This window comes from Thermobia domestica, chromosome 4 (assembly GCF_964235325.1).
Source record: "Thermobia domestica chromosome 4, izTheDome1.hap1.1, whole genome shotgun sequence".
Lineage (NCBI taxonomy): Eukaryota > Metazoa > Arthropoda > Insecta > Zygentoma > Lepismatidae > Thermobia > Thermobia domestica.
In genome coordinates, this window is record NC_137457.1 from 2,518,808 (window position 1) to 2,544,716 (window position 25,909).

Sequence of the window (25,909 nt, forward strand, 5' to 3'; positions counted from 1 at the left end):
ACGCCAAGGAAGTGATGGAATATGCCGCAAGATCTTGCAAGATGTTGCAATGAGTTGGCGGGAAATATCTGGTCTCAATGTTTGTTCACGTACAGTGAGAAACAATACCTTATTCAAAACAATGTACAATGCGTGTGTATTGGACCAAGGGTAGTAAATAATGGCGCTAAGTACTGTTCAGTGATGAGACAAAAATTAACTTTTATTAAAATGATTTAAGTCTCAGGTTATCTCAAGATTATCGCATGTACTGTATGTTGAAGCACTTAGTTCTGCGAGTTCTGTTAAAATCTCGAAGTAACCTACCCGTGTCACTATATGGGGATGTTTTGCTTCCAGTGGAGTTGATAGAATCCATACTTGTGATGGTTTTGTTAATACACAAACCGTCTACAGCGTCACAAACTGTCCTATCTCAGTTTTCTAAACTTTTCAGGAGAGCGATTTTTAGGTTTTCACACAACTTTGAACAACCATAACTCAAAATCTATTTTACGGAAAGCAGAGAAAATTTACCAAGTTATAACTTAAGTAATAAGAAATCAGTGTAGAAAGTTTTATGGAATTTGCCTGTAAAAGCTTGTGGAAAATTTGGCGGGAAAAAGATACGACAGTTTGTGACGATGATAATCCTCTCTTGTATGAAAGATATGACGCATATTTTTTATACTGAGAACTACATTAATAGATGAACAATCAGAATATATTGCACTTTTATTGAAAAACTTCGTGTTTATTATACAAAATAATTTAACAAATGCTTCCTGAGATTCTTGAGGGTAAAACGATATTCCTGAGAACACACAAGAAACACAATATTAAGAGCATACTAACCATAACATAAAATAATGCTATGAAGTTGTCATTGCCAGAATATAAAATCTTGCAAAGTAATTTGCAAATTGCATGCTTTGATATTGCACTTGAGAAGGATGGCTAATGTGGTAAGTTTCTGTAAAATTGAACATGTTCAGGGTTTCGAATGATTGGAGTTGGGCCCGGACACAATGATAACGAGTCCTCGTAGGCGTGGGAGACCCGGGTTCAATTCCCGGCGGGAGCTCATGTGGTTTAGATTCCACGTTAATCAGTAGGTCCACGTCTCATATAGCCTCGCTGCTGAAAGGGACGTTAAAAATCAATCAATCAAAACGAGTCCTCGTACTTCTCTGGAGCGATAACTTTGACAAGTCTGCAAAGTAGGAACTTCTATCTGGTGGATTCAATCTGCGTTCTTTTCAGGGAAATAGTTATGTAAGTGTCCTCAAAATGACTTGTCTCAAACTGAATGCAGTTTGGATAGTCTTTGTTCACTTTCACTTCGCGCATTTCCGTCCAATTGATTGGATCTCCATTTTCGTCACGTCTTACTGACAGAATACAAAGACATTGGGACAGAGATCTAGTCTCATACATCGCTTCTGTCAACACAATGAACGGTATATGGGTTCTTTTTCCTTGCCAGTTTAACAATCGGTTCAAGTTGCGAGGGTACAAAATTACTGCCACAGTGCTTAATAGATGTGCTTATGGACTGAATCTCCCTCATTTAGTCCATGCCTAGATTCAAAGAATCGGAGAGAAATTTCTCTGATGTTCTTACGTGTTTGCACCGCATACCCCATCATAGCAAGCAACCTGAACTTCTACTAGGTCCATCCTATATTTCTCTAACTCATTCGTTATGGATTTTAACGCGCCTCCCTATAAAGAATTCTAATATTCCATGTTCCAAATCTCATGTCCATTTTCTTTTGCTGATCTCGTGCCAAGTTATCAGTCTTGGTCCGAGGCTTCTGTGATTGTTTCTGAAAAAGTGTCTTTTTTTTTTTATTACAGGATGAGTTTGTTAGGCTCACCCAAACCCCCAAGCTGGAGGGCCACTCCTTGTCTGCCGGCGACTGCTTATTCAGTATCTTCGCAGGTAACCTCTATATCTAAAGGCCTTCTCCTCGATCCGCAACCTGAAGCCGCGGTGACTCAGTGGTAGAGCGTTCACCTCTGGTTCATAGGGTCGCGGATTCCAATCCTGCTCCCGCCAAGTGAACTTTGTAGTGGACAAACAGCGTGTGCGTGGGTTTCCTCAGGGTTCTTCCGTTTCCTCCCACTCTATTCATTCCATCATTTCATTCATTTCTCAATCACCGTCTCCTTTAGGCTAACCGGCATAACGGTGAAACGTAAAACTCAAAAATGTCATGTCTTGTCGATCCGCAACCTGAGGACGCCCCATGCCGTGTAAATATATATATGTATACAGCCCCGCATTGATCAAGTATAACATTCTAGCTTATAAGTTTATTTGCTTCGGCTGTTCCGAGCTTAAGATATAAGTAAAAATACATTAGGAACAAGTGAGAAAGAAACTAAGTCTATCTGATGGATAACAATAAGAAAAGATATAAAAAGCAGTGAGTTTACCAGTACGGGACTCTATGCCTACTTTTGGGTCACTTTGTATATATAAACAAATCGCTTTGAATATAGGCGTATCTGTCCAGTTGCGAAAGATCTGTTGCTCACAAACTGTCGTAACTCAAGATGCGACTGTTTGTGAAAATGGTTTATATACTTCATCTTAAGATACGACACAATGACGTCATCACCACCGTCAAAACAACGCACATTACAGATGTGTCGTTTTGGGAAATTGTAGAAGTCAGTGTGTGCAACTACATAGTAAAATATGTCAATTTTCGATTTTTTTTGAGATACGACACTTTGTGACGCTGTCGATCTCAGACTTATATGATACCTCTGGGGGTGAAAATGTTATTTTTAAGACGTTTTTGTCCCTTAATACCGTGCCAGAGTTATATAATTTTCCTCTCTGATGTTGTCCATACTCAATCTAATTGTCTTTCTCCTTAATCAAATCATTCAAGATATTTAATCAACTAGAAAGTATAAGGTTGAAAGTAAGAGGAAATTGATTTCAGAAATTTAGAAGGAAGATGGGAAACTCTGAATGCTTGAATAAGGAAGAAAATGTTCAGTTGCTTAGCAATTTACAAGAACAATGTTGATTCTTATAGAAGACATGTTACTAATTTTTGTATTTCTGGTGGATGACGCTAGGGTATTCCAATTGTAATCGCAAGCAAAGCTTCTGGTAGGTTACACCACCAAGATATTCTACCTCTCGGAGATAGAATTTTATACTGTCTAAATTTCGTTGTCTGTCCAACGCAGGGCTACCCTTCAGTGGACACTCCTTATTACAAACTTCTATTGATAGCTAATATCCCAGAGTACTTCATCAAGTATCTTTCATAATAATTATCACAGATCTCGCTGTCAAGGATCTGCCTTTAGCCCAAATAATAAAACACTGTATTAAGGATCTGTTTTTGATAGCTAGTACAATATAGTTGTTAATCAAAGATCTGGTTTCGATAGCTAATATCACAATAATTTTTTTTGTAAATTTATAATTCTATAATTTAAGTCATCCACTACCATACATACCTCTTCATAATTAAACTATTAAAAAACATAAAACTTACCCTACTTTAGAAGGATCGACATGAATTCTTGCTCTGCATGTCAAGAAAATGCACAGAACAGTTAACGAAATTGCTAAGAAGGCAATAAATACGTTCCATCCAGCAACAAGCCTTGCGCGGGGTCTTGCTCTCGCTAGGATAAGTCCTGATACAATAACGGCAAGCCCCATAAATGGAGGTTTCAGTAATCCTACAAGAAATATACAAAAACTTGCTTAATACACACGCAGAAACTTTTATTGATATTCAGTATCACTTCATCAAGTAACTCTATAATTTATATTACAAAGCCTGATGTCAAAGATTTGGCTTTGAAAGCTCACATAACCAATTTTGAACCAACAATCTGCCTTTGATAGCCACTATAAGAGTCTTTTAGCACGAATCTCACTTGAACAGCTAATATAATGCAAATTCAATTGAGAATGCAAATCAGAATGCAAATTCAATTGAGAATGCAAATCAGAATGCAAATTCAATTGAGAATGCAAATCAGAATGCAAATTCAATTGAGAATGCAAATCAGAATGCAAATTCAATTGAGAATGCAAATCAGAATGCAAATTCAATTGAAATTTTGCATGATGAGCAAACACAGAGCATCTCCAATGGGATAACACCACATTTTACTGTAACTTTTGACCCCAAAGCAATCCATCCGAGAATAGGGTGGATAATAAAAATAGACCTTAATTTTAGAAGGTTATTGTATTCCTACCAGTTTGAGTTTAAGATATTAGTTACTTAATGGGTTAATCCAAACCTTTACTACACTGGATATCTTACAGGTTATGACTCACCACCTCCTATCCGAGAATGGAGTAGATAATCAGGATATGCCTGTTTTTAGAAGACTATTGTTTCCTTCCAGTTAAAGTTCCAGATGATAAGAAAGCTCAGAGAACCTCTTGGATTAACCACAAGTTTAACCACGCTGGGAGTTCTATAACATATCCGGGGATGAAGTGGATAATTTGGATACCTGATTCTTGGCACACTATGTCCCGTACCAGTTAGAGTTTCAGGTGTCTTTTGGTCATAACATGTCTCAAACTCAAAGCACCACCCTGAGTTGACCGCATGCTTTACTACGATGTGCACTTTATGACTCCATAGTCACCTTCCAAGGATAGAGTGGGCAATCAGGATTCTTCTCATTCTCGGAAGGCTATTGTTCGCCTTAGAGATGTTAACTAAGATTTTATTTATAACATATGACTCCCAACACAAATCTGAGGAAGGAATGATATTAAAAAATGATTGATTCACTGACGGATGTATTTAATGAGTGGAGGAGACAAAACTTTCTCCTCAGCATGCCTTACACATTTCAGTAGAATAACGTAAGCGTATAGGAAGACGACTCTAACCCACCAAGGAAGAAAAGACTTTTTTCGTCTCCCAAATGGGCGATTACCAATGATATTGGGTATGGTAAGTGAACGTAAAATTGAGGTAGGCAGATGTGGAATTCGTGTGGTCTCTGACGATGTGGTCATACTTTGTGATTTGGTACCTAATGACTCCGTAATGTCTCCAGTGTCATTAGCGTATCTTAACGCACCGGTACTGTAGATGTCAGTAGACTCCTACTAGTTAGGAGAGCCCCCCTCTACCAGTACGTATAACAACTGGGAAATAAGACTCACGCGATCAACGTATCCAATTACGTTACTTGAGATATGAATGTTAGGGACCGCCATAGAAATGGAGAAAAACCTTACTTGAGCGACAGTAGCGAGTTCAAGGTGCATTCAACGTACCAGTAAGACAAGGAGGAGTGATTTTTTTTTCCGTTTCAGATGTCTTATCCACTTCATCATTGGATTCTATTAATTGCGTTGGGTTACAATGCGTGAAACCGAAATAAGGCGTTTTCCTTGAATGAGTTCCGGTGAGGTCACAAACCGGTAAGATACCCACCATATTAAGGCCAGGAACAACCCAGAGGAGACGTAATGATTTACAATTGCATGAAGTCTCACTACTAATTGATCAATGGCTGAAACGTTGGGTTAGAGGCTCACAATTGATCACAGCAAAGGGAGGTTTTAACATCTCTCCAACGAGATATAGTAGATGCTTCCATTGCGTAAATAGTCAAAGCACATCTGATGGAGACGAAATCCTCTATCGAGTATACAGGAATATCCTATATATATAAGAGTGTTCACGGCAGACTAATGTTCCTCTAGTAACATGAGAATATACTCTACCACAACCAGATACCAGCATTCAGGCGAATTAACGTGAGAATATACCCTATCAAAACCACATACCAATTTCACGATTTAGACACGACCACCAGTCCTTCTCAATCCAGAATTTTCCTGAAATCTGATAGGGAATCAATTACTGGCTCTACCAGTCTCATGTTCCGGTAGAGGTGCCACATACATTACTGGAGCCAATGACACGTGCAATGAATAACAATTGACATAGTTTAAGCACGTGAATATATACGTATATGTCAATTACGAGTAGTATTTCATAATTACTCAGTTTTCTGTACATTATATCTCTAATCGTAAAGCCGGTCAGATATTCAATGCAGCATAGCACAACACGACTGTGGCATTGTACGTACAAACGGAAAACAATGTAAGTGATGCCTTGTATGGTAATTCAGCAGAGTATAGACTCAAGTTTGGGCAGCTAGACAAGTACTATAGGAAATTTTCTTATAACTCATTTTTTCCTGTACCTTTGTCTTTTGAAGTAAGTGGGATGTGCGAGTAAGCGGAAAACTCAATTCCGGGCTTAAGCCCCCCGAAATCTTACTTACTATAGTAAAGTATATGAAATATCTTGCAGAATTTTCCTATTTTCAGGCAAAGCCTCTCCCCGAAAGTTAGCAAAGCCCCCGAAATAAAATCGTAAATACGCCACTGATGATATATAAGATCAGCTGAAAATTGCCCCGATCGCCTCCCCCCTGGATCCGCCCCTGACTGGAAGTTGAAAAAATTCAGTACTACGTCCAATTTCAGTTGATTTTCATATAGCAAAACCGGTAAGAGATTTTGCGAAAGGTTTCTCAGTAATCGATTCAGTCCCAAGAATGTACTCCATGTCTTCAATATAGTATTCAATTTGCATAGCTTGGAAGTCTACTGTAGTTTCACTGTCTGAAACGATACTCACTTGTATATTTTGGATATTGTTGCTCTCGAGACAAGATTTAAGCTACTTCATCTCAAGAAGCTATTGCTATATTGTGAGACAGCTTTTCATCTCGTTTCTCATAGGCAGTTGCTGTTTCGTATCGTGGGCAACACTAAATTTAATACTAAAACAATGTACAATTTAGCTTAGAGTAAAAACAATCTATATAACATGTTGTGGTGTGGTTTGCGATAGCCCAAAGTCTGGAAAGTGTATTAGAAAAGGTACAATTCTTTGTGTTTCACATTTGTATTAGTAATGACTAGTGTTGGGATTTAAACTTCCTTATTATATATAGGGTGGCCCAAAAGTAGGTATACAGTAACTTACTGATCAACCCATTGCTTTTTATATCATTTCTTATTGCTATCCATAAGGTAGACTTAGTTTCTTTATTATTTATTCTTAATGTCTTTGTACTTATATCTGAAGCTCGGAACAGCCGAAACAAATGAACCTATAAGCTAGAATGATATACCTGATCGATGCAGGGGTGTAGGCGTATACCTACTTTTGAGCCATCCTGTATAATTACAATTATAGTTAATGGCGCCGATTTCTCAGTAAATTTGGGAGAGGGGCATTCAGATGCAGAAGACATATATGAGGATTTTAAGACAAATTGCATTCAAATTATACCAAATATCGCATATTCATAAGTACAATGCGGGGGGCCGGGCCCCCGCCTCCAGGATCGGCACCCTTGCTTATAGCATCAGAGTTCCTTTCTCACAAGAGCATAAAATTATATATATTCTATTTAGGCCAATATATGATTGTGCGTATTCTTTCATTTTTGTGCCTCAGCCGTAACATCAACAAATGTGTTCCTATTTGAACATTTTTTTTTGTACTTCAATGACTACCGCATATTATATCCTTTACGCAAACCATTTAGATTTCTTTACATTCTTTCTATTAACATGTATTGTATACGTACAAATGTCAAACTGCAACGCTACAGGATTGACTGTCAAACGGTAGGATGCCATGGTAGGACCTGCCATCTAGTGGCGAATTCGTGATGAAAGGTACACGCATTTTTTGGCTGATTGAGCAGGCAGTTAGAGGGAGCGGACGGATGTAGAAGGCAATGGTTCCAAGGTTACATTGGATGTCGAAATCATTATTTCTAATAGATATTAAACAAATCTATAAATACACTCTCCACTGCAGTGATAAGAAGTTTGGTAAAATCAAGAATTAATACACTCAAAACATTTGACAAGACACAACAATACATTCAAGCACTCATCGCGATTGGGTATATTTAACTTTAGAGTCAAGTAGTTAAGGCATTTGGGTAAAATTGGATTTTAGTTTAGCGTCCAACTCAATAACAAGGCTATATGAGACGTGGATCTGCTGCTTACTGTACGATCCAAACCAGAATCAAATTCAGGTCTTCCGTGCCAAAGACGCATATGCTAACCATATAGCCAAGAGGGAGCTCTCCGTTTGGTCACGACTTCGATTCAGTTTGGATACTTCAGTGCTTGCCTCCAGTATAAACCCAAATAGTGGTTCGAATTCCACTGTAGCAAGTGGTCTCGTCTCATATAGCCTCGGAGCTGAAAAAAAGTTGAAGTCCAATCAATCAATCAGCTGAAAATGCATATATCAAAGATCCTGTTTAATGCATATGTTTTAGTGCGTATTATTTTACATAGCACGATTAATGCATATTACGTATATACCATACTTTAATGAAACCTTATTCTTTCTAGATTTCATCTAGATCAACATTAGTAAAATGACAGCAAAGATTAAACTGTATCACACTCATGCGTCATATTATGATTTCAATCACTTTGTGATGTTGTGCGAATAGTGGCGTACGCAGAAATTTATTTCGGGAGGGATCCAAACTGAATATGAGGGTATTCCATATTAAAATTCGTAAAATTAGGCTACATTTACAGAAAAGTCGAAATTTCGGGGGGGGGCTCCGGACCCCCAGGACTCACCCCCTGCGTACGTCCCTGTGTGCGAATATTTTTAAAAAATACACTAAATGCTTTAATTAATAATAAACAGTGATCACTGTATAAAACATTTATGGCTTTATGCAACCATACATTCAACTTGTGGCCTTCCTTACACTTCTGTCATCTTAATATGACTACTGTTACAAGGGACATACACAGAAATTTATTTCAGGAGATCTAAAACTTTTCGGGGCGCCAAAATTCAATATGAGGATATATGATATTAAAATTTGTAAAATTAATCCTGAAATTAAAGTAACAAACAAGTCGGGATTTCGGGGGATCCAAACCCCCAGAATCCACCTCTGTGTATTTCCCTGACTGTTACTAATCTTTAGTACATAAGTTACGAGAGTGAATAGGAAAGTTCGTGGTCTGATTAAGAAGGAAGCAATTATTTTATTTTTGCACACATTAGCTGCACAGCTATATCCGTTAATAGCCACTGTGCAACATTTCATATCTCTATAGTTTCAGGTGAGAAGTTTATAAGGTGCTAAGTCGGTGGAAGGGACGGAAATTTGTGACATGGGGAAAATCGAGCATCGAGCTGTCATTAAGTACCTGATAGAAAAGGGATTAACACCACAAGAAATTCTTATTAACATGGTAGAGATACTAGGAAACCCCGTGCCTTTGTATGCCATTGTAAAAAGTGGGCAGCAGAATTTAAGTGTGGCAGAAATAGCATTGAAGATGACCTCCGCAGTAGCAGGCCTTCAATGCCGACCACTACAGAAAATGTTTTTAAAAAGGTGACCTGATTTTCAATGACAGTAGAATCAAAATCAGAGAAGTAGCAGAGACTGTGAGTATTTCCTATCAGCGAGAAAGAAAAAAACATTATCTTAAACGAATTAGAGTTTTGTAAGGTATCCGCGAGATGGGTACCAAGTTGCTTTCAGTTGAACGTAAACATAACCGACTCATCCTTTTCCGTGATTGTTTGTTGGAACTTTTTGAAAGTGATCCAGGAGAGTTTATTGGCAGATTTATGGCTATGGACGAGACATGGTACACCATCATACACTGGCATCAAAACAAATGAAAACGAACCCGCATCTTCTGTCGCAAAGAAAGTCAAACAAGGTTTGTTGGCAAACAAGGTTATGACAATATTTTGGGATCCTAGAGGCATTATTCTAATTGATTTCTTGGAAAAGGGAAAGACTGTCAATTCTAAATACTACTGCACCCTTCTGTGACGTTTGCGTGAGGAAATAAGAATTAAAAGACCAGGAATGCTGCGACGAAAGATCCTTGTTTCACCAGGACAATGCGCGCGTTCACACGACCCTCACATCCATGGCAGAAATTCATTCCTGTGAGTTTGAACTGTTGCCGCAACCGCCCAATTCGCCTGATCTGGCCCCCTCCGACTTTCACTTGTTTAGAAACTTGAAAATGTTTTTCGGGTGCAAGTGGGTTTCTTCGGATGCAGAGATGAAAACTGCTGTACTAGGATATTTTGCAGGGCTCGAAGAATCATTTTTTTTAAGTGACATTATAGAAGCGTTACCGGAGGGGTGACATAAATATATCTCTATCGAAGGGGATTACATGGATAATAATACATAACTTATGAAAATATTTTCTAATTTTATAGGTTAGGCCACAAACTTTATAATCCATCCTCGTATAAATTGCTTTGAAGTTTTCTAGAGAATTATAAACCTCCCCTGATATATGATACGACCTTTAGTATTTAAGGCAATTGAGTAAGGTCACTACAGTTTGGAAAACCAGTAAGTGGGCCACTGCAAGAGCCTTGATTTTACACATTAAAGTACTTTTGTAGATAAATAGATATTTGTAACTTAAGCATGAACTGGTTTCTCATTTTCTCTTTTAAATATCCCTATACAATAATAAGATGAACAAGAAATTGACATTTTTTTCTCCAAATAAACGTCATTCATAACACACAGTGCAGGGGGCGGATCCAGGACCGACTTCTAGGGGGCGGTGGGTTGTCATACTGTTACTTAGAGCTACTTTTAACAGCTTCAAACTCTGTAATAAGTTTTATTTATATATAAAATAAGAAAGTTTCCTCTTCTGGGGGGCCGATCGCCCCCCCCCCCTGGATCTGCCACTGACACAGTGCCATGGAAGCGTTCTTTTGCCATAGGACAGTGCGGTTGAAAGGGCAACGTGTTTCCAGTGCCAATTGTGCCTCTAGAGATCATTTTATAGCTTTATGGTAGCCTTCTCTCCCTGTTTGGGGGAGTCAATCTATGATTTTCATTTTCAATAACTCAATTAATAATATACCATTTTTGGAAATTCACTCGACAAAAGAGCCGAAAACGCCAGATGTCCACTTTCTACACTGGAAGAAAAATACACTGCAATCGATTCGACTCGACTCAAAGATACGTGCAAGGTCGCCGATCCTGGGGAGGGGGTCGGGTGCCCAGGTAACCTCAAAGCCCCCCTAGTGTATTTATGAAAATACAATATTTGGCATAATTTGAATGCAATTTGTCTTGAGATGCTCATATATATACCTTCTGCGTCTGAGTGGGCCCCCCAAAATTTACAGAGAAATCGACGCCCGTGGATACGTGCAGCTACAACTTGAAGTAGAATACAGTCGTGATTTATTTCTACACTCTGTTTTAAGAAAATCGTTAATTTTCTTCCTTAATTTAGAGTTAATTATCAAATTACCTGTAATTATCCTGGACACCCAAGGGTCCTCGAAGCCATCTTGAGGTGGAGGTAACAAGTACTGTGTTTGAAGAAATTTGTTCTCTAATAGCATAAAATTACTGGAGGCCATTTCGTAGAAAACACTGGCAAATATATTCATCATCATCATTCTATTAGTGCAAATACGAATAAGGGATTTTAAATAACCTGTAAAGAAATAAGAAGCTCTAGAATTACACATAATAATAATAATAATAATAATAATAATAATAATAATAATAATAATAATAATAATAATAATAATAATAATAACTTTGTATTTTGATTTATATGTAAGCAAATGTGGACTTGCCCGTCGGTCAACCCGATAAATCCTTTTAGAGAAGCCGGGAAAACTCCAACCCACACTTGTTCCAGTATCATGAGTAAAAGAAAAGTGTTTCTTTTCCGAAAAAGTAAGAGAAAAAAACATTGCTCGTTGAAAATGTTATTGTAAAACAAACAATGTTTGTTTTGTTATCTATGAAACTGTCGGTAAAGATGCCAGGTCCAGACGAAAAGGATTAAATTTATTAGGGAAGGGAAGATCTTTCGCATAGAATTCCTGGCCTTACGACTAACCCTGCATGAGTGTTATTGCTTATTCAAAATTTTCTAGGATTTCCGCCAGAAAGCAGTTTATTGCGAGGGAAAAAATGCAAGTTCAGCTGTTCTGTTTGATGGTTCACTCGTGAGAGATACATTTATGGAGAAAAGACTGTAATATATCGCAGAACCGAGAACAATTCCTGTCCGTTACGAAGAGGTTATTGAAACGTTTGGGAAAAAAAGGACTGTCCGCGTCCGTATCTGAGAGTGTCCGTAAAAGGAAGGGTTTTGTTCCGTAAGAGAACATATATTTTTGCCGGGACAAAAAAATCTGTCCGTATTATAGAGGTGTCCGTTATTGAGAGGTGTCCGTTAAGGGAGGTTTCACTGTACACTGAATGCTCACTGAATTACGACCACCCACCCACAGAAGAAACTGTAGCCAATAACCGAGCTAATTACATGACTACACCGATTGGCAGTATTGCAAATAACACATTCGAGGTTACATGTTGTCAGACAGCACACTGGTGAGCGACGCGTCATACAGCTCGTGAAAGCCAAAAAGAACCATCAGCATCCGCGAATTACGTGACCAATACAATGGTGGATGCACAACACCCGTATCCCAAGTCACTATATGACGTACACTAGCACGCCTCAAGTTTCAAAGCAAGCGACCCACTCGTCCTCGTCACCCACTCCTTACGACTCGTTACCGCCGACTACGTCACGCTTGGGCATAGGAGTACACTAATTGGACCGTGGATGATTCAAAAAGGGTGTGCTACTCCTCTAGGACAGGCGTGTACATGTATCGCACCAACAACACGTAGCTATAGATCCCACGTGCATTATGCGTACTGTACAGGCAGTTTAAGACGGATGTATCAACTGGGATCGTTGGTATGTATGGATCACAATGTGATATCCATTGTGTGTCTGCAGGTGTTAGGGGATCGCTTACACCCTACAAAACTTACTTGGCTTAAGGAATATTCCACGGAGCTACAACATATGAATTGACCCGCCTTACTCACCGAATCTTAATCGTATAGAACATTTATGGGAAGGTGTGGGACGAGCTCTTCGCGCAATGACTCCTGCACCCACATCTGTGTTCTTAATGTGGGATCCTATTAGGAATGGTGTGGGATACCCGTGGAAACATGTCAACAACTACTAGAATCTCCCTATCTTGATCCGATTTCAAGGTCAAGCAATTAGGATAAGTTTTACAGTTTCAAACAAAACTCCGTTTATGTTTCATGAAAATCGAATAAACTTTTACAAACATTTTCTCTGTAAACTTGGGGTAAATTTATCCCCTTAACTTTTATCAATTTTAGGATCATTTGATATAAACTACATAAAAGCCTCAAGCGGAAAACACGCAACGTTTACTGAAAAGCGAGCATTTTTTCCAAAAGTTATCAATAAACCTCTGAGATGGAGCAAAGTACTCTTTTTCCAATTTTCTTTAAAAAAATAGTCGGTGTATTTAAGAAAAACTCGAAACCTATCATGAAATTTATCACCGAATATATTTCCAGCACAAAATAAATTTATTAATTAATGGTTTGCTCATATTTATTAACTGGTAATAAATAACGTATCCTGCTACTAACGTTATTGTGACAATTGTATTATAATTATAAACATAAAAATAATGCTCTAAATTACGTGTCTCGTCTGTTATAATCAGCGTTGCCAATGTGTGTGTAATTGCACAAAATGTGTGCAAATTTTGGCCTGTTTGTGCATTTTGTGTGTAATTTGGCACAATTAAAAATTTTGATCAATGATGACTTTTACGAAGTTCCTTTCATTCAAATATTCATTATTTCCACCATTTTTTTTTTCTGAAAATTGCCTTCTAAAAACTACGAGCTCCAACGCCTGACTCCAGGCCAGCGCAATAAAACCACAGAGAAAATAACAAGTATAACGACTTATCAAAAAGATAGTCGTAAACCTGGTTCGTTTGCTAAAATAAATATTCGAAGTGGTAGTATTTCTTCTTCATGTACAAATTAGCTTCGATATGTAAATACCATTAATCTCACCTTTCTAATAAATATGACAACGTCTATAAATGGTGTTAAACTGGTTTATTATTTGATATAACTTAAATATCCTTTTCTTTAAACTGTTAAGTACACAAACTCACTGACTAGGTAACCATAAAACATGTCCATATCAACAACTATCCCATAATAATCTCTTACATATATTAAAAACATTCTTCTTTTGTTAACATGAAATGAACATTCTACTAAGTATAGTGCATATGTATGAGTACTTTCTGCCCAAGGTACAGGTAAATATTACTCAAGCCCAAGTATTTTGTTATATAAAATGTCGCTCGACAAAGGGACTGAATATAAAAGTCATGAGTAGGCTTGGCTTTTATCTTCAAGAACCACTGGTCCGTTTACATTAGTGTTCTTTACATTACTCCTGTCCATCATATTTTAATCGCACCTTGTACATCTATTCATTATATTTCACATATACATATATATATATAAATACATTCATAACAAATCTTTCATTTCATCAATATTTATCTTTAATTACATTAATTATATTTATTTCATTATATTGTTATTACATTTTCTTATTAAAATATCGTCGCTTATTTAATTAGTCGTCGAAGGTTGCGATTTCAAAAAAATGTAAAGGACAAACGTGGGTTACAAATAATATTAATCTTTACGGGCGCATTAAATAACAAACAAGTTAGATGTTACATTTAAAGATATACATCGTAGCACTAAGATGTTATAATAAAGAAGAATCTCGTTCAAGTTAGTCGTTGAATAATTAGTTTTATAGAATAGAGCTTCTTTTTAACATAATCTTTGACAATTAAATTTTCAACACAAATCAATCTAATATAAATAATCTTCGCTTTTAATTAATTATAAATCGAATTATAATTCCTCATATATTAAAAACATTTGAAAATTATCATTGATTAATGAGAATTAAAGAGAATTAAATTGAATAAAAATCATTTGAAAATCAATTTTCCAGTCTACTTAAAACTCTATCTAAGCATTTCAAGTATTTTTAAGAATCGTTTTCATTATTGATATTAACACATAAACTTTAAAATGAAAATTTACAAGAATCTATAACTAACATGAATTTAACCTAATTTCAGTAACGGTAATCAGGTTACATTCGAACTTGCATACGGTTCTAATAAAGTGCACTGTACTGCGCTATCATGATTAGGTTCTACATTATGTTGTACATGTCTTTCATCGTGATTCTGATTTTGGTATGAAGTCCCATCTCTTGATCTCCAATTACGTCTATCCACGTAGTCCGCTGTATTTCTGGAATTTCGCCATACATTACGTCGATTTTTAAATCTATTTTGACTATATGGTCTAATATATGAATTGCTACGATTAATTAGGTTAGGCGGATTCTCTACATAACCTTGTCTATTTTGCGTATTTTGATTGCTAGAGTATACTCGGCTTAGGTTAGGTTCTGTATTATTCACACTCCGAATATTTAAATTCCGAACAGGCACCAAATGATCTGAATTATTCTTATTTTTACCTATTCCTGATTGTGGATTCATGGCATGATATTGAGTTTCGTAGCATTGGACAAGCATCAATAAATGGCTGAAACTCATACACTGTGTGGAAAATAAGATCTGTTGCAATTTAAATGGAAGCAAATTTCGAATCGATGCTATTATTCTCGATTCCGATTGCAAAGGATTAACGACCTTTAATTCGTTGTAGACATTTACAACAAATTCTACAACAGATTTGTGCAATCGAGGATTGAAGTGTTGATTTCTAAGGGTGGCATCTCTATTAGCCAGCAAAAAGTCATTTTCATAATTTGCGATCAATGCCGCTTTGAATTCCTCATATGCACTAATGTGATCACGTATTGCTTTAAACCATAAGGAACAAGGTGGGAGTAATACATGGGGTATTAATTTCATATATTGTGATCGATCGATACACATTATATTGCATTCGTCTTGGAATTTCTCTAAGAAAGAAGTAGCATTCTCATTACACTTACCACTGAATTTGCTCATAGCTCGAATTTCACTCATCTTAACACTTAGTTTTACCTTCTTTTTCTCATTCCTTGTTCTTGTTGAGTGATAGTTCCTATCCGTGACGTGCTGTGTCGTGACACCATCTATGTTTCGCTCATCAGTACTCTTCGGACAACTTTCTTCTAGTATAATATCCTCATCAGACCCCGGCGAAGGCGAGTTCATCTCTGGTGAGTGGGGCAACTCAAAGCGATCACTACCCAAGTTATTACGGTAAATGTTGTCTTTAGCCTGTAACGTTCTAATCTCTTCTTGAATAGTAGCTAACAACTGTGTATTTACACGTATGTTATTAGAGTTGTTGCTGACCTGGATCTTTTGCTGTTTAATGGAAGATTCTATTACTTCTAAATCTTTTTTTACAGCACAGATTTCTTGATTTTGGTGATTGTGCTTTTCTTGACAATCATCGGATATCCTTTTTAACTTTTCCTCGAACTGTGAGGATATGTCGTTCACCACCTGGACAATTGTTTGTTTCGTTTCATCTGATTTCTGTTCTATCCGTTCTATACGTCTACTTAATTCTTCATATTGCTTGTTAGCTTCGTCAAACTTCAGTTCTATCTTCTGTTCCATGGTCTTGTTAGATTCGTTGAACTTCTGTTCCATGATCTGGTTAGCTTCGTCAAACTTCTGTTCCATTCGTCTGCTTAATTCTTCATTTTGTTTGTTAGCTTCGTCAAACTTCTGTTCCATTCGTCTACTTAATTCTTCATTTTGCTTGTTAGCTTCGTCAAACTTCTGTTCCATGGTCTTGTTAGATTCGTTGAACTTCTGTTCCATGTTCTGATTTATCTCGGTAGACAACTGCATTAATTGTCGCTGTAAAGCTAACAAGATATCTTCCGATGTCAATCCTGGTGTTACACTAGTCTCATCGCTGTCACTAGTATTTGATTTCTGCTGCATTGTTTCGTTGTCCATTTTTCTTATGATTACTTTACCACTTCGCAATATGGTTAAGTTCGTATTCATAAAAGTAAATTCAACCTTACTCCTCTTCTTCGGGAACTGAATTTACAAAGTCCCGGGTTCCGTCAAACCAAAATTTTTATAACGACTTATCATAAAGATAGTCGTAAACCTGGTTCGTTTGCTAAAATAAATATTCGAAGTGGTAGTATTTCTTCTTCATGTACAAATTAGCTTCGATATGTAAATACCATTAATCTCACCTTTCTAATAAATATGACAACGTCTATAAATGGTGTTAAACTGGTTTATTATTTGATATAACTTAAATATCCTTTTCTTTAAACTGTTAAGTACACAAACTCACTGACTAGGTAACCATAAAACATGTCCATATCAACAACTATCCCATAATAATCTCTTACATATATTAAAAACATTCTTCTTTTGTTAACATGAAATGAACATTCTACTAAGTATAGTGCATATGTATGAGTACTTTCTGCCCAAGGTACAGGTAAATATTACTCAAGCCCAAGTATTTTGTTATACAAGTTATTTGTTATTATTGTTAATCTCTTGTTATTTTCTCTACAGTATGATAAAACCTATCTTGCTTCTTTGGTACCTCACTTCTTGTTTTTCAGAGGCGGGTGTCATGACATCCCCAAGCAAAAGACGCTTTGTTCAAGCAAGCAATGTGAATGAATGTTGACCCTCAATGTTGGCCAAAACATGAGGCAGAGGTGATAAGAAGTCTTGTCTTCTCACCACTTGTGAAGAAAATGCAATTTTGCAAACAGATGAACGACAGAGTGTCCGATGTCCAATTAAAAACATTAAGTACGTTGAAAGCAATGGCGCAGACTTTCCAAGATTTATGTGGATGCATATCATCAATGGCGGGTCATATTAGCTTATATGTTTTCAGGGAAGTCTCGATATTTGATTGATTTACTTTGAGTTAAAATATTTTATGAACATTGTCATAAAGGCCTGTCCTGTGAGAAAGTAAAATATATCGGTATTATAAGGATAAATTGGGGCTGCCCCAGCTCAGTCGGTAACACGACTGATTTAAACGCAAGAGAAAACTGGTTCAAACCCGGGTTCAAGCTAAAAATCTTGTGGGTGCGCCGGAGCCCTGGAGCACCCACGTAGTCGGCGAGATGGTTGAAAGTAAAATGAAAGTGACAATTTGCGGGAAGGTTACGGTTTTACAACAGCAATAATAATAATAATAATAATAATAATAATAATAATAATAATAATAATAATAATAATAATAATAATAATAATAATAATAGTGAATCAAGCTCTGAATCCCTGAACAATGGCTCGTCAATGTATACTAATGTCCAAAATGATTGTCACATACCTATAACGGTTGTGTTGTGCGAATGTAATTGGATAATAAACTCGCAAGGTACTTCTAGTACTGTTACTATGTGTATAATCGGGAAATGTATATTTATGCTAAATTTCATAGAAAAAAATTATAAATACAAAAATTAGAATGAGTACATCAAAATGTTGCTAAATGGACAAGAAAAGTTTTTTTCGTTATATTGTTCTTATTTACAGATCTTTTGACATGAAATTTACCACATACATGTCGCTGCCGATTATACACATAGTAAGAGTGTTAAATGTACCCTGCGATATCATTATCCAAATATATTCGCACAGCAAGCCTATTATAGATATGTGACAATTATTTTGGACATGAGTGTACGTATAGATATGTACGTCATTAGACATAATATATATATATATATATATATATATATACATAGATAGGTAGTTATATATTGTGTAATGTTGTGTGCACTGTCTTCCAGCTTGTGTGTAAAATTGTGCAATTTAGACGGAAAGCGTGTGTAATTTTGCTTGCCGTGTCTGGCAACACTGGTTATAATATACCTAGGTACAAACATTCAACACCAGGATTTGTTCGTTCATATTTTTACTTTGATATTACGTGAAATAATACTGAATTTTTTTAGTGGGTCCAGCAACACTACAATGCATGATTCCCGCATTCTACACTCCCAAGCTATAACTACTGTCATCGTGAATGTCCTAAGAGTTCCCTCGTGGCTGAGCAGTTATCGTACGTGCCTTTGGCGTGGGGGACTCAACTTCGATTCCCAGTGGGAGCTCATATTGTTGGGATCCTACGTTAAGTAGTCTACGTCAAGTAGTCTCGCTTCTAAAAGGGATGCTAGACTCGTTCCGTGATAGATATGGGACTTCCTGAGTTGCTGTACTATGACATGCATAAACCTATCACCGACCCCAAGCTTATTTTCTCGAATTTGAAAGAGATTGGAAAAGACAGTATTAATTTTAAACTTTATTAACCAAGCCTCATATATAGAGGAACAATCTCGAAGCCTTCTTCATCAGTTTGGTATTTTGTACATTTATGTTGGTAAGCCTCACTTCGATTTTACGGCCATATATGGTCAAGAAACACGGACCCTGATCACGTGAGTGCTTCATTTCTGGTGACTGTTTCTCTATATTTGATTTTCGGGAGAGCTACTTGGACGATAATTCTGGTACCCGATGCTATGAGTGAAAATCAGGATTTTCCCGGCTCGCTACATACAAACTACATTTATCCAAAAGAACTTTCAGTGCTTTGCACGAATGCTTGGACGCGAGACCCGCTACAGTCGTCGCTCGGAAAAGCACCCACGAAGGCGCGCGGGGTGCATTGTTCTAAAGTGGATATACGTTAGTTCTCTATATGCGCTCCCCTGTATGGGTTGAGCTTCGCAAGTTAAATTGCTGTTTTGCATATGTGAGAGCCATTTTTTTTTAGCTTATCAACAGTGATTGTGCGATATTTGTATACGCCTCAGTCTTAATAGAATTTTTCTAATATTGTGCAGAAATCAGCAGTGAAGTGACTAATAAGAATCACAGGCAGTGTACTAGTGTATATATCTTAGCACCCTAACATTCGTTTGTATTCTCAGTTTTTCTGTGATAAACTCTGGCTCCAAATCGTTAAACAGGGAGGAATAATTGCACCAGCTTGGACAATCGCCTATTACTACCAGCAGAGGACTACAGTGGACCCTTGGGATTATCCGACGCGAAACGTCTGAGATTCTTACAATTGCAACGGCCCTGAAGGAATTGACCGGTCGAAGATTACTGTGAGTAAAATGAAAATTTATTGATCGTGTTGCCACCTCGATGACGTAAAAGCCACCGTAAAAATATAAAATAAACGTTTATTTGCCTGTAATCTTTTAATGTTATTTTTAATGTAGTATAAATTATACTAAGTTTCATTATATTGTTTACATACCGGTACTTTAGTTAGACTTTGTGATTTGATCCCCAAGTTAATTTTGATTTATCGTTATTTGTGCCTAGTTCAGTCATTTGCACATATTTTCATTTTACGGTACTTATATTTTTGTCTGCTGTTCTCCCGGCTTCGGATAGGACAAAAATGTAGGTATTGGAAGAAATCGTTCTTCGCCGTGGCAGAGCTGGGATAAATACGCGAGATAGATACGAGAGAGAGAGAGAGGTGTAAACTCTGTAGAGAAGAAAACAAACTTAAATGTTATGGTTACATTAACAGAATTCTAAGTAGGAGGAAGGCCACGGTTTTAAACCATTGAAATCAAAGGAAAATCCGGTCCATTGTCCTTAAGTTTCTACTGCGAGCCTGAAAGTCCCAGGATAAGTATCGAATCTGTTGGACATCCTGTGAACATGTTATTTGTATGGGAATTTTCACCAATAACGTTATCGAGGATTAAGAATAAGTCAGCTGCTCTATTTTCTCCCTTCCAAAATCTATTTTGAGATACGTGTTAAAAGAATTTTAAAATTTAGTGTTTGCGGAAATTTCTGACTATACGTAAGTATCTAAATTATTTTTCTAAGTTCGTTTCTTTATTTTTTTTATTGTAAGCAATAATTGCGGTCCTAAAACAGTAAACCCACGTTAAGATTAGGCAATGAATAATGACTGCTTGCATGCCGAGTGGCCTAAATCCAAACTTGAAATTTTCAAGTTCAACATTTCATCAAAAATTCATATTTCCCTTATGTTGGCAACCAAAACCATAATTATGTAGTATATCGTATTTACAAAAATATTTTAGTAAACATATTCATGTATAAAAGACAATAATGGCATTAGTCAGAGGGAGCACCCACTCGCGTTGGTTATACCGGTCGGGAACCCCTAAAACTAAAACCTAATAACTCGACATATCTTTTGTATATTATCTTAATAAAACAACTATAGTACTCGCGCCGAGTCATGAATCTTGGGCTCTAAACCAATCATAGAAATATTCTGCTTGAGTTCCAATACATCGGAAAACTTCGGTACAATTCGTGGAGCCGCTTCCGGAGCGCACACTTGCGGAAACGACAAACAGCTGAAATTCACCAACAATGTTGCCAAACTTTGAAGACATAGTAAATGAGTATTTTTAAAAAAAGCATTTAAAAATTACCAATAATAACACGGCACAAAAATAACCACTGTAACAATTATTCTAAAACGGTAACAGTAACACGAATAGTAACAACGAAAACATAACGCAAAAAAAAAAGATCACAAAACGGAACTTGGCGCCAATCCGACAACACTGTACTCTAGAGAGATGTCTTTCGTGTAGCGCGAGAGAAGACACTGACAAAAATTGATGGGTGGGGGGTTGAGGGCCGGAACACACCCTCGCGTTCTATTGGGTATGAAATTGGTATATCTACGACTTCAGCTTCACGACTCGGCGCGAATACTATAGTTTAGCTGAGAAATGACTGCTGTTGTCTAACGATCTTTGATCTTATTCTTCATATGTACACTTCCTTTTCTTATAAAAACAATCTAGTTCTATATATTTTTTTTCTGAAGGTATAGGTGGCAATGTTTAAAAGTTGCTTATCATTTTTTGGGTTGGAGAATAACATTGGTCAAATAATACATATTTTCTTGTTTCAAAACAAGGATGGAAATAAACCCTGTTCTTCACACACTTTGTACATATTTAAGTATTTTTAAAAATACTAGCTGAACCTGCCTTTTCTATACTGCACATCATTCATATATAAGCATGAATCTAATTCTCATTCCTCATAACAACTGTACATGTACCTTTACAAACACAAATGAAGGACGTCTTGATAAAAATCGGCTAGGGGTAACATAAAGGGGAGGTTTTTTCGATTATTTTTTTCAATATCGCGCACCGTTTGCAAGATTTGAAACTACTTCCCGTTGGAGTTTCTAATTCATATATGATCATATGATCAACGTTTTCCTTCTCCTTGCATGCAGTATGTAACAAGCGAATACATTACATATACAATTAATTATTCTGTCAGTGATATATGGTGTTCATTGGGTAAAACACTCCAAACAACAAAGATTCATGTTAGACTGGAGAAATGGTTATCCTTCGTTTTCCATTGTCATTTGGCCATGAAAGACGCTTGAGAGATATGCAACCTCTGAATACAGATGTGTGATGTTGGAATGTATAACTCGTAGGATATGGTGCTTTACTTTTTTATAAATTTCAACACTTTCAGTATACCCCTAAAAATGTAATAAAGAAACAATGGCCACTTTTTAAAATATTCAGTTAGAACTGAACAATCTCCTTAAAATTTGCAATCGATCAGTGAAAACGGCATCTTTCAAGAGCTTGTGATTTCCAAGATATCATTGTGAAAAGAATTGGCCACAAACATATAAACGTTCATAAAAACACATAAACTTTTCTTGACCACAAACGTATAAACCTAGCATTTTAATATATAGATTCTTATCTCTTACTACTTCGTTGTATGAGGATCAAATACCGAAACCGGAAGTGGTTTAATATACCAGTTCTGCTTTTAATCTATGGATAAAAAGCGTAGATGGAATATTTTCTTAAGACGATGAATTAACTGTTTTCCTGCATGAACATCTAATATTGAAGCAGGCAGTGAGTTTTTGCTATCTATTACATTTTCGCTGTAATGAGATTAGTGTTGAAGCCTGAAGTTTTCGACAGAGTGATAAAAACGAAGGGAAACTTATTCTTCAAACGCTGAAATCATAACGAAAGAAATTCTTGCTCCCTAACCGTTTTTCTTTAAGGTATATTAATTGTTTGAAATTTTAATACTTAGAGGGCAGAGGGCTTCAATGAAAGAGCAATCTTGTACTGTGGAGCTAATAAAGTATTTTGGTGCAGTGTTAGATCATGCCGCTACGTTGCACAACATTATATTTGTGAGAATTTTAAAGATGTTCTGCTGTTTGTTGTGATTATATTATATTTATCAATTATTTCGTCTTCATCTCTTGCAGTTATTACCTGTTATTTTTCATTTCATATATAGTATGTAATTGTAGGCGTCAATAGTTCTTTCATATAAAGGTGTTCAAGACCTTACTTGTTACTATCAATGTGTGATGCGTAATTGTCAATTTAAGGGGGCAGACTACTAAATATTTTGTCAAAAGCTAACAATTTTTATTTTGACAGTTTTTCGTAAGTGAAAAGAGATAATGAAATATAACTTTCCTCAGTAATAGATAATGTTATTCTACACTCGAAAATACGAATCGGAAGAATTTTCAGTGTTGCCTCCATAGAAGTTACAGTGTGACCAGAATTTGATTTACCCAAAAATCTAGGTTATGGCAGGGACTAGAAAAATAAACTCAACGGCAATTGATGACTTATCATACTGTCTGTGTTCCTTGTTAACTACTTTTTAAATAATATTTGTATTTATTTTGTAATAAAGAGTACAAAATAAATAATTTTTAATTATCAGTAGAATTAAAATACAAATATTATTTTTTAAAAAGTAATTAACAAGGAACACAGACAGCATGATAGGTCATCAATTGCCGTTGAGTTCATTTTTCTAGTCGCTGCCATAACCTAGATTTTTGGGTAATTCAAATTCTGGTCATACTGTAATTTCTATGGATGGCAACACTGAAAATTCTTTTGATTCATATTTTCGGGTGTAAAATAACATTATCTATTACTGAGGTAAGTTACATTTCATTATCTCTTTTCACTTACGAATAACTGGCAAAAGAAAAATTGTTAGCCTTTGAAAAATATTTAGTAGTCTGTCCCCCTAAGTGAACATATAAATTGAGATACATCACAATTCTTAAAGTCCTACGAGGGGTGTCCAAAAATGTTTCCCCTCTCATTTTTCCCAGCAAAGAGAGAGTCCTGATCTCGCACTCAGTGACTTCCATCTGTTTCCGGCTTTGAAGAAGAATCGACGACAGGCGCTTTGGAAGCAATGCTGAAGCAAGGACGTCATTTAGGGGGGCAGGAAGGGGCATTTGCCCCCCTGAGTTTGAGATGTATATAGATTTATCAATAGAATAGTAGTAAATCAGTGAAAAACGCGAAATTTCACTAATATCAAGGGGTCTTGCCCCCCCCCCCAAGCAAAATCTGAAATGACGTTCCTGTGCTGAAGTCACAGAAGCTCTTCCGTATGCAGAGCCCTGGATTTTTCCTGGAAGGGTTTGTGAAGCTTATAGACCGGCATGACAAATGTCTAAATGTACGTAGTACGTATGTGGAAAAATAAAGGTACGTCTGATCTTTAATTACTTTCGGATTACCCGTCGTATAAGTATATTACTATTGAGTATGGAGGGTGGCATTTTGTTGAGTGGTTAATAAAGTATTATGATAAATTACCTCAAAGTGATAATGACGCAATTTCGAAAAAAAAAAAATAAGATACATCACTGTGTCAGTTATTTCAAATAGCAAATCCGAGGGAAAGAGATATCAATTCCTTAATACTAATAATGATGATTACGAAAAGCATTTCACGCTGTAATCTTTTCTTTGTCAGTTTCAATCTCATTTTTATGAAGGTCTGGTATCTTTTTCTTTGGGTTTCTTTCTTCCCTATCCTCTTTGAGCTTGTCTTTCCATGATCATTTTTGACCTTCGTCTTCTCCACTTTCCCTTCATCTGCAATTCATCGAGCCTCTTTATCACGTAGACTTCATCTCTTCTCTCCACAGTCATCTTAGCGTGTTCTCTGGTATTTTCTTGCTGATGAGTCCCATTTTAACTGTTCCTCTACAGTGAAATCATTCCGGATTCTGTACACTCTCTTCACCCCTGTCATCATGTCAGCATTTTGATTTCCTTATCCTATCCGCTTGTAATTGCCCATGTTTCTAAAATGTACACATTTGTTCACCTCAACATATTTCTGTACAACGTCCTGTTACAAAGCACCCCACTCTTTTTGTCTCCAGTGGATGGCAGAACTGGAGATAGAGAAGTGTTGTGTGACAGCAGGCTGAAGTGCAAGATGAAGAGACGGTCGTACAGAAGATGGTGAAGGCAGCAAAGAGCTACAGCTCAAACATCTAGGCACTTATAACCAGTTTATGCTTCAAGTGTTGGGAAGGACATCTAACTAACAATTACGGCTATGGCAAACAGTGGTTTAGAAACTGGAAATTGACTTTTGTTGCAGTGATCCGGCCACGTTGGCGATTGCCGGATGTTTTGGATATAAAATATCGGATGATATGTGTTCTATGTGACACAGAAGTTATGCATTGGTTATAGCAAGAAACTACTGTATAATTCGATGATACATAATAGGATTATTGTCTTTAGTACTTGGAGTTCTTTGGATCAGCAACTAAATTTACAATTCATGTATGACGGAAGAGTAGTCCTAGACAAAAATTTAAACACTTTTAGACTTCCGAAGTATGCTATGCATAAATATCAGAAGTTTTATAGAACAGCTGTTCGTCCATGCGTTAGTCTGTTAACAAGCATCAGAGTGAAAACGATAAAATATATCAAGAAGCAGTTCTCTGGAATCCATTTAATGTCCCAAGAATAAATTCATTGTCATCTATTAACACTCTACTCAAACTGAAAGTAAAAATATTATTACGCAACTACAAATTGACGTAAATTTTGTATTATATAAGT

General features: G+C 36.6%; 1 protein-coding gene across 3 annotated transcripts in view; it reads right to left on the reverse strand.

The window, feature by feature from the left end:
• Positions 1 to 25,909, reverse strand: part of LOC145683657 (solute carrier organic anion transporter family member 74D-like) — a 112,505-nt gene that overhangs the window by 45,750 nt on the left and 40,846 nt on the right. For all 3 annotated transcript variants that reach the window (XM_081754996.1, XM_081754997.1, XM_081754995.1), the window contains 2 exons: positions 11,333 to 11,521; positions 3,507 to 3,696 (listed from right to left, as the gene is read on the reverse strand). In XM_081754996.1, coding sequence (XP_081611122.1) covers positions 3,507 to 3,696; positions 11,333 to 11,521 — 379 coding nt within the window. The remainder of the gene's footprint in view (positions 1 to 3,506; positions 3,697 to 11,332; positions 11,522 to 25,909) is intronic.